Source organism: Helianthus annuus, chromosome 1 (assembly GCF_002127325.2).
Source record: "Helianthus annuus cultivar XRQ/B chromosome 1, HanXRQr2.0-SUNRISE, whole genome shotgun sequence".
NCBI lineage: Eukaryota > Viridiplantae > Streptophyta > Magnoliopsida > Asterales > Asteraceae > Helianthus > Helianthus annuus.
In genome coordinates, this window is record NC_035433.2 from 83999317 (window position 1) to 84015555 (window position 16239).

Sequence of the window (16239 nt, forward strand, 5' to 3'; positions counted from 1 at the left end):
CCAAAAAGGTTAAAGTAGAAGAGGCTGATGACAGTGAAGATTTGGATGAGAAATTAGTTTAAAATTTTTAATTTTTTTTTTTCATTTTCTATTGTTTGTTATCTAATTCTTTGTTGTTTATTATTTAATTCTCTACTAATTTAAAAAAAAATTGAGTATAAAACGCCAAAAACTACAAACACCAAAACGCCTGATAATGTGAAAAATTGTGAGAACGGATGCTAGCAAAGCACAATGTTGCTATATAAAACGCCAAAAAACGCCAAATAAAGTATTACTGGATAAATCAACACTAATTGACAGATGGAATTGAACGAAAAAGTAATTGCTAAACAGTAAAATGAAGAGACGGAAACATTATTGCCAAACATTTATATATTAAAAGTCACTACATGGAAAATTGAATTTATTTATCTTTTCAAAACGTCATAATTGCCTGTCACATTATAGGCTTGTATCCTACATGGCACAACACTTGATATAATAAACATCAAGAAAATTACTGATGTTTTTTACATTATAGGCCTGCATCCTTATCTAAAAACAATAAAAACGCCAAAATATTTACTATGATCCTGATCAAAACACAATAAAAACGCCGCATATTTATTAAACGCCAAAAAATGGAAAGATGATGTGACACGCGTTTAAAAAAGAAATATGAAAGTATAAAAAAACCCCTCCGCCCTTCTCTATGCCATGTGACACGTGTTGGGCCAGGATGCGTTCTCACCGTTCTCACACTTTTGAGCGTTTTCTCCTGATACCGTTTCTATACACACACACACACACACACACACACACACATATATATATATATATATATATATATATATATATATATATATATATATATACCAGACGCGGAATGGTTCTAGCAATTTTTCATTTTACTACACCAATAGTCGTAGTAATTTTTTGGTTACTAGCAAATAGTTGTAGTAATTTCTTGATTACTAACATAGTCATCATTTGTTGACTTTTGTAGTAGTAGGTTTGTTCAATCAAACAATCGTTCATAATTTTGGTATTTGTCAAAAGATGCCATGACAAAAGCTTCAATCAAACAATCGTTTATAATTTTGGTCTTTGTCAAAAGATGCCATGACAAAAGTTCTTGACGTAGTAGGTATGTCTACATGATAATTGTCGACACAATTTGTCGATGAATTGAATTGGAAAATGAAATCCATTTTAGTAGTCACTTGTTGACTAGATTTTTTGATTACAAGAATCATTTGTTTGGGATAGTATAAATCATTTGATTTCGATATTGGTTAATCGATTATGTTTGTGTTTGTTTGTAAAAACAGTTGTTTATAAAAATGCTTAAGGAGATATTAATATAAATATTTCGAAGTAATTTTAACAGTTAGAATATACCATACCTTTCCTATTTTTTCGACTAGGTAAATCTTTAAGTTGATTTTTCCAAGTGACCAACCCAACCAATTCTTCCCTACGCGGCCTCCTGCCTAAACGGTACTTTTATGGCTCCAGGGCTTCAGGTTTTGCAAAAATCTTTAAAGATGAACAAAGGGATAAAAAGGAAACTGATATTTATTCATAACTGTTCTTCCCTAAGGAAGAACTTCTTGATATTTACATAATATTCTCCTTTAGCAAGGAGATTACTCACTAACACTCATACTAGTTACAAAGGAAAAGTTGGAAAAGAAAAATGATACGAGAGAAGGGGATGGGGATTGGATTGCCTAAACTAAAGGAATTCAACTTCTTTATATAATAGAAGTGAATTTTACAAAAGACCATTATAGCCCTTAATCAATCGTCATGGATGACGTTTTTTCAATCGATGTACCCATATGTTGGGTCCAGTTCTCGAGTGTCTTCATCTGAAAAGTTGCTGTCTTTTTCAGTGGGGTTTTTGTTTTCTTCTGAAGCTTTGTAGTATTCGCACTGATGGTTCTCAAAGGTGCGTTGCAACTATTGACAAAGTTGTTCTTTAGTGGCTGGGCCTGCTTCTACTTTATTAAAGATGATGCGTTGCTCCATCCTTTCTAAAGCTTCTTTTTCATGTAGTGGTAGAGGAGTTCCACTATAGCTAGTAATTATGCAGTTAGTGCTGCAATAATTTACTTTGTTAAAGCTTCCTACTTTAATTTTCTGTAGGTTTTCTAGGATTTGTAAAAATCCTTTGGTCCTGATATGTAACCATTTTTCATAGTCTTCATAGTCTTCTTTTATCACCCTTGAAGGATTGACCGTTCTTGCTTTGGCTATGCCAATTTCTAAATGATGGTAACTTGGAAAGGTTTTTCCTTGGTACCAGTCAGGGAGTGTAGAACTACACTTGATGAAGATGTTTGCATCTCTTGCAGCAGCAATTTTCTTTCAAAAATTCTTGATGGCTTTCTTCATTCCTTCAGATAAATTACTTATTTCAATTAACTTAGGAGAAGGGTAGATGAACTTTGCTAATCCAGCGGAGAATGCTAGAGAAACTAGTTCTGGGTTCGCACCTGGACAAAAGATAATAAGACTTTTAGTAGCCTTGCCTTCTGTGTAAATATGTTCGAACTCGAAATCATCTTGGCTTATGGCTCTAGCCTTTGACCAGATTGCTCTGAATTCGTCTAAAGAAATAATATCTTTTTCTTCTTTCTCTTCAATTTTTGTTGGTTTTGAGAAAGTGTTGTTTCTGAATTCAATAACCCTTTCTTTTTTCTTGGGTATCAAAGGTTCAGAAAAAATGGTTACCTTTAAAGGTATTTCTTTTTTCCCACATGTTGCTGAATATCGGGTGGCTTCTTGTTGGGCTTGTAATAACGACCCAAATTTTTTGAATGGATAGTCAGTTTTTTCAACATAATTTTTTACTATGGCCCAATCTTCATAAATTCCTCTATGGTCACCATCAAAAATGACATAAAATCTAGTATTTTTAGGATTTTCTGGTTTTTGTGTGACTTGGGAGTAACTTGGTCTGAGAGAGACCTTTTCAGTTTTTGGCAAACTGTCAGCCATCAACGGATTTGATGTGCCTTTACCAGAGCCGTTTGCTTCTGGGCTAGATGAAGATTTTCGTTCTTCATTTACTCTATTTTTGCTTTTTTCCAACGCAACAGGAGTGAACGGACTTGATTTTTCTTTACCCTTTGCCGTTTGAGGGGGAATAGATTCAGATTGTTTCCTTGCGGATTCCTGCTCTGAATTAGCAGTTGTTTCTAGACTTTCGTCATAGAGAGCTATCTGATCTCGAATAGCTTTTAGTTCTATCAAAAGAATTTTTTTCTTTTAGGCGTAAAGCCTTTAAATTCTCCATTTTTTCAAAAAATAAGTTTTTCTGTTTGTGAAAGTGATTGGTGATGCCCTTAGTTTGAAGGGTATGTGCTCCTTAAATAGGCATGAAAAGTATTTTATTTTTAGAAAAATTTATTTGAAATACGTATTTGTTTACGTATTTTGAAAATCTCGTGTCAAGCAATCAGCTAGCACGTTTTTGGACCCTTCAAGATGCTCGATGTCGAAAGAATATCTTGAAAACCACATCTGCCATCTGACAAGACGACCTTGTTTGTTATCTCCTGAAATTTTTGTTTTCAGAAAATAAGTAAAATTTTTATTATCTGTCCTGACTAGAAATTTTACAGGAGTGAGATAAATAGAAAATTTAGAAATAGTATTTTTTACCGCAAGTAATTCTTTTTCATTACTGTGGTAATTTTTTTCGGCTTGTTTAAAGCTTCCAGAAGTATACTTACATATTTCTTCTTTTTCGGTTGTTATGGCCTTCAAAACTCCTCCCCAATAATCATGAGAAGCGTCTGTTTCTATGATTAAAAATTCATTTTCTTTTGGAAGATAAAGTTTTGGAAAACTGGTTAGGTTTTTCTTTATCTTTTTGATATAGTCTACATCGGATTGTTTCCATTCCCATATGTAGTCCTTTTTTAGTTTTACCTGTAAAGGTTTCCTAAGTTCTGCGAGTTTAGGAATGCAACCTTCAGCATAGGTTAAAATGCCTAAAAATCTTTGAAGATGTTTTTTATCTTCTAAAGTATCTGGGAATTTGTGTAAATTCTCTAAGATATGTTTTTGTGGACTATGAGTCCCTTGATCTATTTCAAGACCCAAAAAGTTTATCTTTGTTTTAAAAAGATTAGCTTTCTTTTTGATAAAATGATTCCATATTTTTCAATTGTTTTTAAAACTGATAAAACATGAAAGTAATGTTTATTTACTGAGCCTGAGAAGACTATAATATCGTCGACGTAGACGGTACAGTAATTTTCTAAACCTCCTAAAGCATTTTGTATATGCCTTTGAAATATGCTTGGTGCTTGCTTTAATCCAAAAGGGACTACCTTCTATTGATAATGACCAACGGGACATGTAAATGCGGTTAGTAGCTGAGATTCTTCATCTAACAATACCTGCCAAAAACCATTTTTGCAATCGAAACTGGAAAAATAGGTTTTTCCTCTTAAAAGAGTTAGTAGTTCCTGCATACAAGGGAGATTATGGCTGTCGCCTTTAGTAGCTGCATTAATGGCTTTATAATTTACAACCATACGTTTTTTCCCTCTTCTTTTTTCAGCTTCATTTTCAACTAAGAATGCTGGAGACATGTGAGGTGATTTACTTGGAATAATTAATTTTAAATCAAGTAATTCCTTAATTTGTTTATTAAATTCTTCTCTGTCCTGAGGACTGTACTTCATAGGTTTTACCCTGATAACAGTTTTAGGATCAATGAGTTCTATTGATGTTTTCATCCATTTTTTGGATTTTTCAGGATCAATAGGATTTTCTGAACAAACTTTTTCAAGTAGTTCTTCAATTTTTTGAAACTTTTGTATTTCAACTAAAAATATCCTTTCTACTTTTATAACTTCTCGAGCTATATTGGTTCCAGGAATTTGTTTTATCTTTGAATCTTTTTTCATGGATTCAAGAAAATTTGGTTTTCCAATTTGAAAAGCCTTTGTAACCTTTTTAATCAAAATCATTTCTTGATTAAGATGAAAAGATACTCTGTCTAACCATTGAGTGAAAGGTCCATAAAGTTGACAGAAATTATTTCCTAGAAGTAAATCCATACCTGAATCTTGTTGGTAGATAGTAGGAATGGTAAATGGTTCTCCAGAAAAATAGATGACAAGGTTCCTACAAACCTTATTTAACTTAATGACTTCCTTGTTAGCAACTATTACCTTAATATCTTTGGGAGTATTTTCCCATAGGTCATTAGGAATTATGTGTTTGCTTGCTAAACAAAGACTTGCCCCTGTGTCTACATAACAATGTATGGCGATTGCTTTATATCCTTTGAAAAAGATTTTTCCTTTGATATAAATTGAATTTGGATTAGTTATATTTGAATAAGCTAATTCAAAATCATGTGTTTTATGAATTTCTTCTTTCTCCCAATTAAAGGAGTGAACATAATTCATTTTTCCCCATAAAAAAATAATCTTTTTATCTTTTAGTTTTTGATTATCTCTTTCTAGATGGAAATAAAGTCTAGAGATCTCTAGATTTATATTTCTAAAAAGGTTTTCCATTTGACCTTTATTGGTCATTTGAAATTGATCCAAAAGGCCATGATAATGCATTTGGACTTTTAGAACTTCCTAGAGATGGATTTCCAACGTTGAAGTTTGGAAATGAATATTTTTGAAAGCTTTTTTCATCATTAATTTTTTCTTTTTGCTTTTCGAGCATAAAAGTTTTTGAATCCATTCTTTCATCAATTTTGTCTGAAACATCTTTGATGATTTTTGCGGCAGTTGCCTCAAGATTTTCGTTTGTAGAAAGACTTTCTACCTTTCTAATCAAATCTTTAACAAGTTCCTCTAATTTCAAAAGAGTAGTCATGTTATAGATATAATTGCTTTTTTAGTTCTAAGCTCAATAAATTTTTGCTTAGAAGCAAAAATGTTTTTCTTAATAATTTTTATATTAAGAGATTTTTTTTTTTTGACTTAACATAAAATTTTCTTTAATTTGGTTTATTCTAGTAAACCAAATTTGTATATTGGCCTCTTCAAAGGTGATTTGTTGATCAAGATATTGTAAATAATCTAAAATTGGTTTTGAAGATATTATTCTCCAATAACTCCTTTTAAAATTCTACCATACCCATCAATTCTTTCGGACAAAGAACGTATTAATTGTTCAGTATTACTTGATTCTCTTATTTGTAAAGAGCTTCCAGCATAACTGTGTCTAGGTTTTGATACTAAAACTTGTTTATTTCGTGCAATATCAATTGCCCAGTTTTCTTGTAATTGTGATGGCTCAGCGAATTTACTGCCTTCAACAATTCCAATATCTGAGAATATATCCTCAATTGCTATGCTTTCTTTTTCTTTGTACTCAATTGAATGAGTGCTATTTGTTAAAGCATATGAGACTAAATAATTAATCGTAAATACTATATTACCTGGTTCCATAAGATCAGTTCTTTCACACTGATGTATAAAACTTAAAGCTTTGTCGAAATCTTTTGAATCTCGATGTAAAGCAAATTTAGGATAGACAGTAAACATAAATTTACCATAAGCTAAATTTCCTTGAATTGCTCCAAGAAGAGCGTCTTGCCTATTGATAATTCTGTTATCAACAAGGGCCATTTTTATAGGAAAATTAATTCCATCTCTAAACTGTGCTTTTAGGAGGATTTTAACCGCTCCTATATGTACCATATTGAGAGACTTTCTCAACTCTGGTTTAATATGTAAAAGCTTTTTTGCTATTTCACCCTTTGTTAAGAGTGGCAAATAAACTTCACCCGACGTATTGTTTATGTCAACTGAAAGTTCTTCAGTGTTAAAACAATAAAATATTTTATTTTTTCTAGAAAAAGCTCTAGAAACTAAACTTTGTAAAGTTTTTGGTTGATTAAAAACTTGTTTTGCGTCAAGCTTGAATTTAAGCTTGCTAACTTTTGTTAATTGATCAGAATTAATCATGTAATCTGATACAAAACCTTTTTCGTTTTCACTAAAGTTTATAACTTCAGTTATTTCTTCAGACTCATCTGAATCGTTTTTAAATAAACTGTTATTTTCCATTAATTTTTTAGAAATAACATCTTATTTTTTAAAAAAGAGCAACAATTCATAAAACACATGATTTTGAATTAGCTTATTCAAATATAACTTATCCATATTCAATTTATATCAAAGGAAAAATCTTTTTCAAAGGATATAAAGCAATCGCCATACATTGTTATGTAGACACAGGGGCAAGTCTTTGTTTAGCAAGCAAACACATAATTCCTAATGACCTATGGGAAAATACTCCCAAAGATATTAAGGTAATAGTTGCTAACAAGGAAGTCATTAAGTTAAATAAGGTTTGTAGGAACCTTGTCATCTATTTTTCTGGAGAACCATTTACCATTCCTACTATCTACCAACAAGATTCAGGTATGGATTTACTTCTAGGAAATAATTTCTGTCAACTTTAGTAGTCACTTGTTGACTAGATTTTTTGATTACAAGAATCATTTGTTTGAGATAGTATAAATCATTTGATTTCGATATTGGTTAATCGATTATGTTTGTGTTTGTTTGTAAAAACAGTTGTTTATAAAAATGCTTAAGGAGATATTCTATTCTAACTATTAAATTACTTCGAAATATTTATATTAATATCTCCTTAAGCATTTTTATAAACAACTATTTTTACAAACAAACACAAACATATTGGTTAATCGATTATGTTTGTGTTTGTTTGTAAAAACAGTTGTTTATAAAAATGCTTAAGGAGATATTAATATAAATATTTCGAAGTAATTTAACAGTTAGAATAGAACATATCTTTCCTCTTTACTCGACTAGGTAAATCTTTAAGTTGATTTTTCCAATTCTTTTATCAACAAGGGCCATTTTTATAGGAAAATTAATTCCATCTCTAAACTGTGCTTTTAGGAGGATTTTAACCGCTCCTATATGTACCATATTGAGAGACTTTCTCAACTCTGGTTTAATATGTAAAAGCTTTTTTGCTATTTCACCCTTTGTTAAGAGTGGCAAATTGCTAGAACCATTCCGCGTCTGGTATCAGAGCCTTGTTGCTCTTTTTTTAAAAAATAAGATGTTATTTCTAAAAAAATTAATGGAAAATAACAGTTTATTTAAAAACGATTCAGATGAGTCTGAAGAAATAACTGAAGTTATAAACTTTAGTGAAAACGAAAAAGGTTTTGTATCAGATTACATGATTAATTCTGATCAATTAACAAAAATTAGCAAGCTTAAATTCAAGCTTGACGCAAAACAAGTTTTTAATCAACCAAAAACTTTACAAAGTTTAGTTTCTAGAGCTTTTTCTAGAAAAAATAAAATATTTTATTGTTTTAACACTGAAGAACTTTCAGTTGACATAAACAATACGTCGGGTGAAGTTTATTTGCCACTCTTAACAAAGGGTGAAATAGCAAAAAAGCTTTTACATATTAAACCAGAGTTGAGAAAGTCTCTCAATATAGTACATATAGGAGCGGTTAAAATCCTCCTAAAAGCACAGTTTAGAGATGGAATTAATTTTCCTATAAAAATGGCCCTTGTTGATAACAGAATTATCAATAGGCAAGACGCTCTTCTTGGAGCAATTCAAGGAAATTTAGCTTATGGTAAATTTATGTTTACTGTCTATCCTAAATTTGCTTTACATCGAGATTCAAAAGATTTCGACAAAACTTTAAGTTTTATACATCAGTGTGAAAGAACTGATCTTATGGAACCAGGTAATAAAGTATTTACGATTAATTATTTAGTCTCATATGCTTTAACAAATAGCACTCATTCAATTGAGTACAAAGAAAAAGAAAGCATAGCAATTGAGGATATATTCTCAGATATTGGAATTGTTGAAGGCAGTAAATTCGCTGAGCCATCACAATTACAAGAAAACTGGGCAATTGATATTGCACGAAATAAACAAGTTTTAGTATCAAAACCTAGACACAGTTATGCTGGAAGCTCTTTACAAATAAGAGAATCAAGTAATACTGAACAATTAATACGTTCTTTGTCTGAAAGAATTGATGGGTATGGTAGAATTTTAAAAGGAGTTATTGGAGAATAATGTCTTCAAAACCAATTTTAGATTATTTACAATATCTTGATCAACAAATCACCTTTGAAGAGGCCAATATACAAATTTGGTTTACTAGAATAGATCAAATTAAAGAAAATTTTATGTTAAGTCATAAAACAAAATCTCTTAATATAAAAATTATTAAGAAAAACATTTTTGCTTCTAAGCAAAAAATTATTGAGCTTAGAACTAAAAAAGCAATTATATCTATAACATGACTACTCTTTTGAAATTAGAGGAACTTGTTAAAGATTTGATTAGAAAGGTAGAAAGTCTTTCTACAAACGAAAATCTTGAGGCAACTGCCGCAAAAATCATCAAAGATGTTTCAGACAAAATTGATGAAAGAATGGATTCAAAAACTTTTATGCTCGAAAAGCAAAAAGAAAAAATTAATGATGAAAAAAGCTTTCAAAAATATTCATTTCCAAACTTCAACGTTGGAAATCCATCTCTAGGAAGTTCTAAAAGTCCAAATGCATTATCATGGCCTTTTGGATCAATTTCAAATGACCAATAAAGGTCAAATGGAAAACCTTTTTAGAAATATAAATCTAGAGATCTCTAGACTTTATTTCCATCTAGAAAGAGATAATCAAAAACTAAAAGATAAAAAGATTATTTTATTTTATGGGGAAAAATGAATTCTGTTCAATCCTTTAATTGAGAGAAAGAAGAAATTCATAAAACACATGATTTTGAATTAGCTTATTCAAATATAACTAATCCAAATTCAATTTATATCAAAGGAAAAATCTTTTTCAAAGGATATAAAGCAATCGCCATACATTGTTATGTAGACACAGGGGCAAGTCTTTGTTTAGCAAGCAAACACATAATTCCTAATGACCTATGGGAAAATACTCCCAAAGATATTAAGGTAATAGTTGCTAACAAGGAAGTCATTAAGTTAAATAAGGTTTGTAGGAACCTTGTCATCTATTTTTCTGGAGAACCATTTACCATTCCTACTATCTACCAACAAGATTCAGGTATGGATTTACTTCTAGGAAATAATTTCTGTCAACTTTATGGACCTTTCACTCAATGGTTAGACAGAGTATCTTTTCATCTTAATCAAGAAATGATTTTGATTAAAAAGGTTACAAAGGCTTTTCAAATTGAAAAACCAAATTTTCTTGAATCCATGAAAAAAGATTCAAAGATAAAACAAATTCCTGGAACCAATATAGCTCGAGAAGTTATAAAAGTAGAAAGGATATTTTTAGTTGAAATACAAAAGTTTCAAAAAATTGAAGAACTACTTGAAAAAGTTTGTTTAGGAAATCCTATTAATTCTGAAAAATCCAAAAAATGGATGAAAGCATCAATAGAACTCATTGATCCTAAAACTGTTATCAGGGTAAAACCTATGAAGTACAGTCCTCAGGACAGGGAAGAATTTAATAAACAAATTAAGGAATTACTTGATTTAAAATTAGTTATTCCAAGTAAATCACCTCACATGTCTCCAGCATTCTTAGTTGAAAATGAAGCTGAAAAAAGAAGAGGGAAAAAACGTATGGTTGTAAATTATAAAGCCATTAATGCAGCTACTAAAGGCGACAGCCATAATCTCCCTTGTATGCAGGAACTACTAACTCTTTTAAGAGGAAAAACCTATTTTTCCAGTTTCGATTGCAAAAATGGTTTTTGGCAGGTATTGTTAGATGAAGAATCTCAGCTACTAACCGCATTTACATGTCCTGATGGTCATTATCAATAGAAGGTAGTCCCTTTTGGATTAAAGCAAGCACCAAGCATATTTCAAAGGCATATGCAAAATGCTTTAAGAGGTTTAGAAAATTACTGTACCGTCTACGTCGACGATATTATAGTTTTCTCAGGCTCAGAAAATAAACATTACTTTCATGTTTTATCAGTTTTAAAAACAATTGAAAAATATGGAATCATTTTATCAAAAAAGAAAGCTAATCTTTTTAAAACAAAGATAAACTTTTTGGGTCTTGAAATAGATCAAGGGACTCATAGTCCACAAAAACATATCTTAGAGAATTTACACAAATTCCCAGATACTTTAGAAGATAAAAAACATCTTTAAAGATTTTTAGGCATTTTAACCTATGCTGAAGGTTGCATTCCTAAACTCGCAGAACTTAGGAAACCTTTACAGGTAAAACTAAAAAAGGACTACATATGGGAATGGAAACAATCCGATGTAGACTATATCAAAAAGATAAAGAAAAACCTAACCAGTTTTTCAAAACTTTATCTTCCAAAAGAAAATGAATTTTTAATCATAGAAACAGACGCTTCTCATGATTATTGGGGAGGAGTTTTGAAGGCCATAACAACCGAAAAAGAAGAAATATGTAAGTATACTTCTGGAAGCTTTAAACAAGCCGAAAAAAATTACCACAGTAATGAAAAAGAATTACTTGCGGTAAAAAATACTTTTTCTAAATTTTCTATTTATCTCACTCCTGTAAAATTTCTAGTCAGGACAGATAATAAAAATTTTACTTATTTTCTGAAAACAAAAATTTCAGGAGATAACAAACAAGGTCGTCTTGTCAGATGGCAGATGTGGTTTTCAAGATATTCTTTCGACATCGAGCATCTTGAAGGGTCCAAAAACGTGCTAGCTGATTGCTTGACACGAGATTTTCAAAATACGTAAACAAATACGTATTTCAAATAAATTTTTCTAAAAATAAAATACTTTTCATGCCTATTTAAGGAGCACATACCCTTCAAACTAAGGGCATCACCAATCACTTTCACAAACAGAAAAACTTATTTTTTGAAAAAATGGAGAATTTAAAGGCTTTATGCCTAAAAGAAATTTTTTTTTTGATAGAACTAAAAGCTATTCGAGATCAGATAGCTCTCTATGACGAAAGTCTAGAAACAACTGCTAATTCAGAGCAGGAATCCGCAAGGAAACAATCTGAATCTATTCCCCCTCAAACGGCAAAGGGTAAAGAAAAATCAAGTCCGTTCACTCCTGTTGCTTTGGAAAAAAGCAAAAATAGAGTAAATGAAGAACTAAAATCTTCATCTAGCCCAGAAGCAAACGGCTCTGGTAAAGGCACATCAAATCCGTTGATGGCTGACAGTTTGCCAAAAACTGAAAAGGTCTCTCTCAGACCAAGTTACTCCCAAGTCACACAAAAACCAGAAAATCCTAAAAATACTAGATTTTATGTCATTTTTTATGGTGACCATAGAGGAATTTATGAAGATTGGGCCATAGTCAAAAATTATGTTGAAAAAACTGACTATCCATTCAAAAAATTTGGGTCGTTATTACAAGCCCAACAAGAAGCCACCCGATATTCAGCAACATGCGGGAAAAAAGAAATACCTTTAAAGGTAACCATTTTTTCTGAACCTTTGATACCCAAGAAAAAAGAAAGGGTTATTGAATTCAGAAACAACACTTTCTCAAAACCAACAAAAATTAAAGAGAAAGAAGAAAAAGATATTATTTCTTTAGACGAATTCAGAGCAATCTGGTCAAAGGCTAGAGCCATAAGCCAAGACGATATCGAGTTCGAACATATTTACACAGAAGACAAGGCTACTAAAAGTCTTATTATCTTTTGTCCAGGTGCAAACCCAGAACTAGTTTCTCTAGCATTCTCCGCTGGATTAGCAAAGTTCATCTACCCTTCTCCTAATTTAATTGAAATAAGTAATTTATCTGAAGGAATGAAGAAAGCCATCAAGAATTTTCGAAAGAAAATTACTGCTGCAAGAGATGCAAACATCTTCATCAAGTGTAGTTCTACACTCCCTGACTGGTACCAAGGAAAAACCTATCCAAGTTACCATCATTTAGAAATTGGCATAGCCAAAGCAAGAACGGTCAATCCTTCAAGGGTGATAAAAGAAGACTATGAAGACTATGAAAAATGGTTACATATCAGGACCAAAGGATTTTTACAAATCGTAGAAAACCTACAGAAAATTAAAGTAGGAAGCTTTAACAAAGTAAATTATTGCAGCACTAACTGCATAATTACTAGCTATAGTGGAACTCCTCTACCACTACATGAAAAAGAAGCTTTAGAAAGGATGGAGCAACGCATCATCTTTAATAAAGTAGAAGCAGGCCCAGCCACTAAAGAACAACTTTGTCAAAAGTTGCAACGCACCTTTGAGAACCATCAGTGCGAATACTGCAAAGCATCTTCTTCAGAAGAAAACAAAAACCCCACTGAAAAAGACAGCTACTTTTCGGATGAAGACACTCGAGAACTGGACCCAACACATGGGTACATCGATTGAAAAAACGTCATCCATGACGATTGATTAAGGGCTATAATGGTCTTTTGTAAAATCCACTTCTATTATATAAAGAAGTTGAATTCCTTTAGTTTAGGCAATCCAATCCCCATCCCCTTCTCTCGTATCTTTTTCCTTTCCCAACTTTTCCTTTGTAAACTAGTATGAGTGTTGGTGAGTAATCTCCTTGCTAAAGGAGAATATTATGTAAATATCAAGAAGTTCTTCCTTAGGGAAGAACAGTTATGAATAAATATCAGTTTCCTTTTTATCCCTTTGTTCATCTTTAAAGATTTTTGCAAAACCTGGAGCCCTGGAGCCATAAAAGTACCGTTTAGGCAGGAGGCCGTGTAGGGAAGAATTGGTTGGGTTGGTCACTTGGAAAAATCAACTTAAAGATTTACCTAGTCAAATAAAAAGGAAAGGTATGTTCTATTCTAACTGTTAAATTACTTCGAAATATTTATATTAATATCTCCTTAAGCATTTTTATAAACAACTGTTTTTACAAACAAACACAAACATAATCGATTAACCAATATCGAAATCAAATGATTTATACTATCTCAAACAAATGATTCTTGTAATCAAAAAATCTAGTCAACAAGTGACTACTAAAATGGATTTCATTTTCCAATTCAATTCATCGATGAATTGTGTCGACAATTATCATGTAGACATACCTACTACATCAAAAACTTTTGTCATGGCATCTTTTGACAAAGACCAAAATTATAAACGATTGTTTGATTGAAGCTTTTGTCATGGCATCTTTTGACAAATACCAAAATTATGAACGATTGTTTGATTGAACAAACCTACTACTACAAAAGTCAACAAATGATGACTATGTTAGTAATCAAGAAATTACTACAACTATTTGCTAGTAACCAAAAAATTACTACGACTATTGGTGTAGTAAAATTAAAAATTGCTAGAACCATTCCGCGTCTAAAATTAAAAATTGCTAGAACCATTCCGCGTCTGGTATCAGAGCCTTGTTGCTCTTTTTTAAAAAATAAGATGTTATTTCTAAAAAATTAATGGAAAATAACAGTTTATTTAAAAACGATTCAGATGAGTCTGAAGAAATAACTGAAGTTATAAACTTTAGTGAAAACGAAAAAGGTTTTGTATCAGATTACATGATTAATTCTGATCAATTAACAAAAATTAGCAAGCTTAAATTCAAGCTTGACGCAAAACAAGTTTTTAATCAACCAAAAACTTTACAAAGTTTAGTTTCTAGAGCTTTTTCTAGAAAAAATAAAATATTTTATTGTTTTAACACTGAAGAACTTTCAGTTGACATAAACAATACGTCGAGTGAAGTTTATTTGCCACTCTTAACAAAGGGTGAAATAGCAAAAAAGCTTTTACATATTAAACCAGAGTTGAGAAAGTCTCTCAATATGGTACATATAGGAGCGGTTAAAATCCTCCTAAAAGCACAGTTTAGAGATGGAATTAATTTTCCTATAAAAATGGCCCTTGTTGATAACAGAATTATCAATAGGCAAGACGCTCTTCTTGGAGCAATTCAAGGAAATTTAGCTTATGGTAAATTTATGTTTACTGTCTATCCTAAATTTGCTTTACATCGAGATTCAAAAGATTTCGACAAAACTTTAAGTTTTATACATCAGTGTGAAAGAACTGATCTTATGGAACCAGGTAATAAAGTATTTACGATTAATTATTTAGTCTCATATGCTTTAACAAATAGCACTCATTCAATTGAGTACAAAGAAAAAGAAAGCATAGCAATTGAGGATATATTCTCAGATATTGGAATTGTTGAAGGCAGTAAATTCGCTGAGCCATCACAATTACAAGAAAACTGGGCAATTGATATTGCACGAAATAAACAAGTTTTAGTATCAAAACCTAGACACAGTTATGCTGGAAGCTCTTTACAAATAAGAGAATCAAGTAATACTGAACAATTAATACGTTCTTTGTCTGAAAGAATTGATGGGTATGGTAGAATTTTAAAAGGAGTTATTGGAGAATAATGTCTTCAAAACCAATTTTAGATTATTTACAATATCTTGATCAACAAATCACCTTTGAAGAGGCCAATATACAAATTTGGTTTACTAGAATAGATCAAATTAAAGAAAATTTTATGTTAAGTCATAAAACAAAATCTCTTAATATAAAAATTATTAAGAAAAACATTTTTGCTTCTAAGCAAAAAATTATTGAGCTTAGAACTAAAAAAGCAATTATATCTATAACATGACTACTCTTTTGAAATTAGAGGAACTTGTTAAAGATTTGATTAGAAAGGTAGAAAGTCTTTCTACAAACGAAAATCTTGAGGCAACTGCCGCAAAAATCATCAAAGATGTTTCAGACAAAATTGATGAAAGAATGGATTCAAAAACTTTTATGCTCGAAAAGCAAAAAGAAAAAATTAATGATGAAAAAAGCTTTCAAAAATATTCATTTCCAAACTTCAACGTTGGAAATCCATCTCTAGGAAGTTCTAAAAGTCCAAATGCATTATCATGGCCTTTTGGATCAATTTCAAATGACCAATAAAGGTCAAATGGAAAACCTTTTTAGAAATATAAATCTAGAGATCTCTAGACTTTATTTCCATCTAGAAAGAGATAATCAAAAACTAAAAGATAAAAAGATTATTTTATTTTATGGGGAAAAATGAATTGTATTCACTCCTTTAATTGGGAGAAAGAAGAAATTCATAAAACACATGATTTTGAATTAGCTTATTCAAATATAACTAATCCAAATTCAATTTATATCAAAGGAAAAATCTTTTTCAAAGGATATAAAGCAATCGCCATACATTGTTATGTAGACACAGGGGCAAGTCTTTGTTTAGCAAGCAAACACATAATTCCTAATGACCTATGGGAAAATACTCCCAAAGATATTAAGGTAATAGTT

General features: G+C 31.0%; 4 protein-coding genes across 4 annotated transcripts; 3 read left to right on the forward strand and 1 right to left on the reverse strand.

Annotated features, from left to right (window-relative positions):
* Positions 1-6068: 6068 nt before the first annotated feature.
* On the reverse strand, positions 6069-7040 carry LOC110925367. The gene has a single exon (XM_022169321.2). It carries the CDS (start codon positions 7038-7040, stop codon positions 6069-6071), a length of 972 nt encoding a protein of 323 aa, XP_022025013.2.
* Positions 7041-8088: 1048 nt separating this feature from the next.
* On the forward strand, positions 8089-9060 carry LOC110925366. The gene has a single exon (XM_022169320.1). The coding sequence runs from the start codon at positions 8089-8091 to the stop codon at positions 9058-9060; it is 972 nt and encodes a 323-aa protein (XP_022025012.1).
* A 1006-nt stretch (positions 9061-10066) lies between these two features.
* On the forward strand, positions 10067-10798 carry LOC110925365. The gene has a single exon (XM_022169319.1). The coding sequence runs from the start codon at positions 10067-10069 to the stop codon at positions 10796-10798; it is 732 nt and encodes a 243-aa protein (XP_022025011.1).
* A 3568-nt stretch (positions 10799-14366) lies between these two features.
* On the forward strand, positions 14367-15338 carry LOC110925364. The gene has a single exon (XM_022169318.1). It carries the CDS (start codon positions 14367-14369, stop codon positions 15336-15338), a length of 972 nt encoding a protein of 323 aa, XP_022025010.1.
* The last annotated feature ends 901 nt before the right edge of the window (positions 15339-16239 follow it).

Coding starts and splice junctions, on each gene's coding strand:
- LOC110925364 (XM_022169318.1), top strand. CDS start 14,367: ATGGAAAATAACAGTTTATTTAAAAACGATTCAGATGAGTCTGAAGAA.
- LOC110925366 (XM_022169320.1), top strand. CDS start 8,089: ATGGAAAATAACAGTTTATTTAAAAACGATTCAGATGAGTCTGAAGAA.
- LOC110925367 (XM_022169321.2), bottom strand. CDS start 7,040: ATGGAAAATAACAGTTTATTTAAAAACGATTCAGATGAGTCTGAAGAA.
- LOC110925365 (XM_022169319.1), top strand. CDS start 10,067: ATGGATTTACTTCTAGGAAATAATTTCTGTCAACTTTATGGACCTTTC.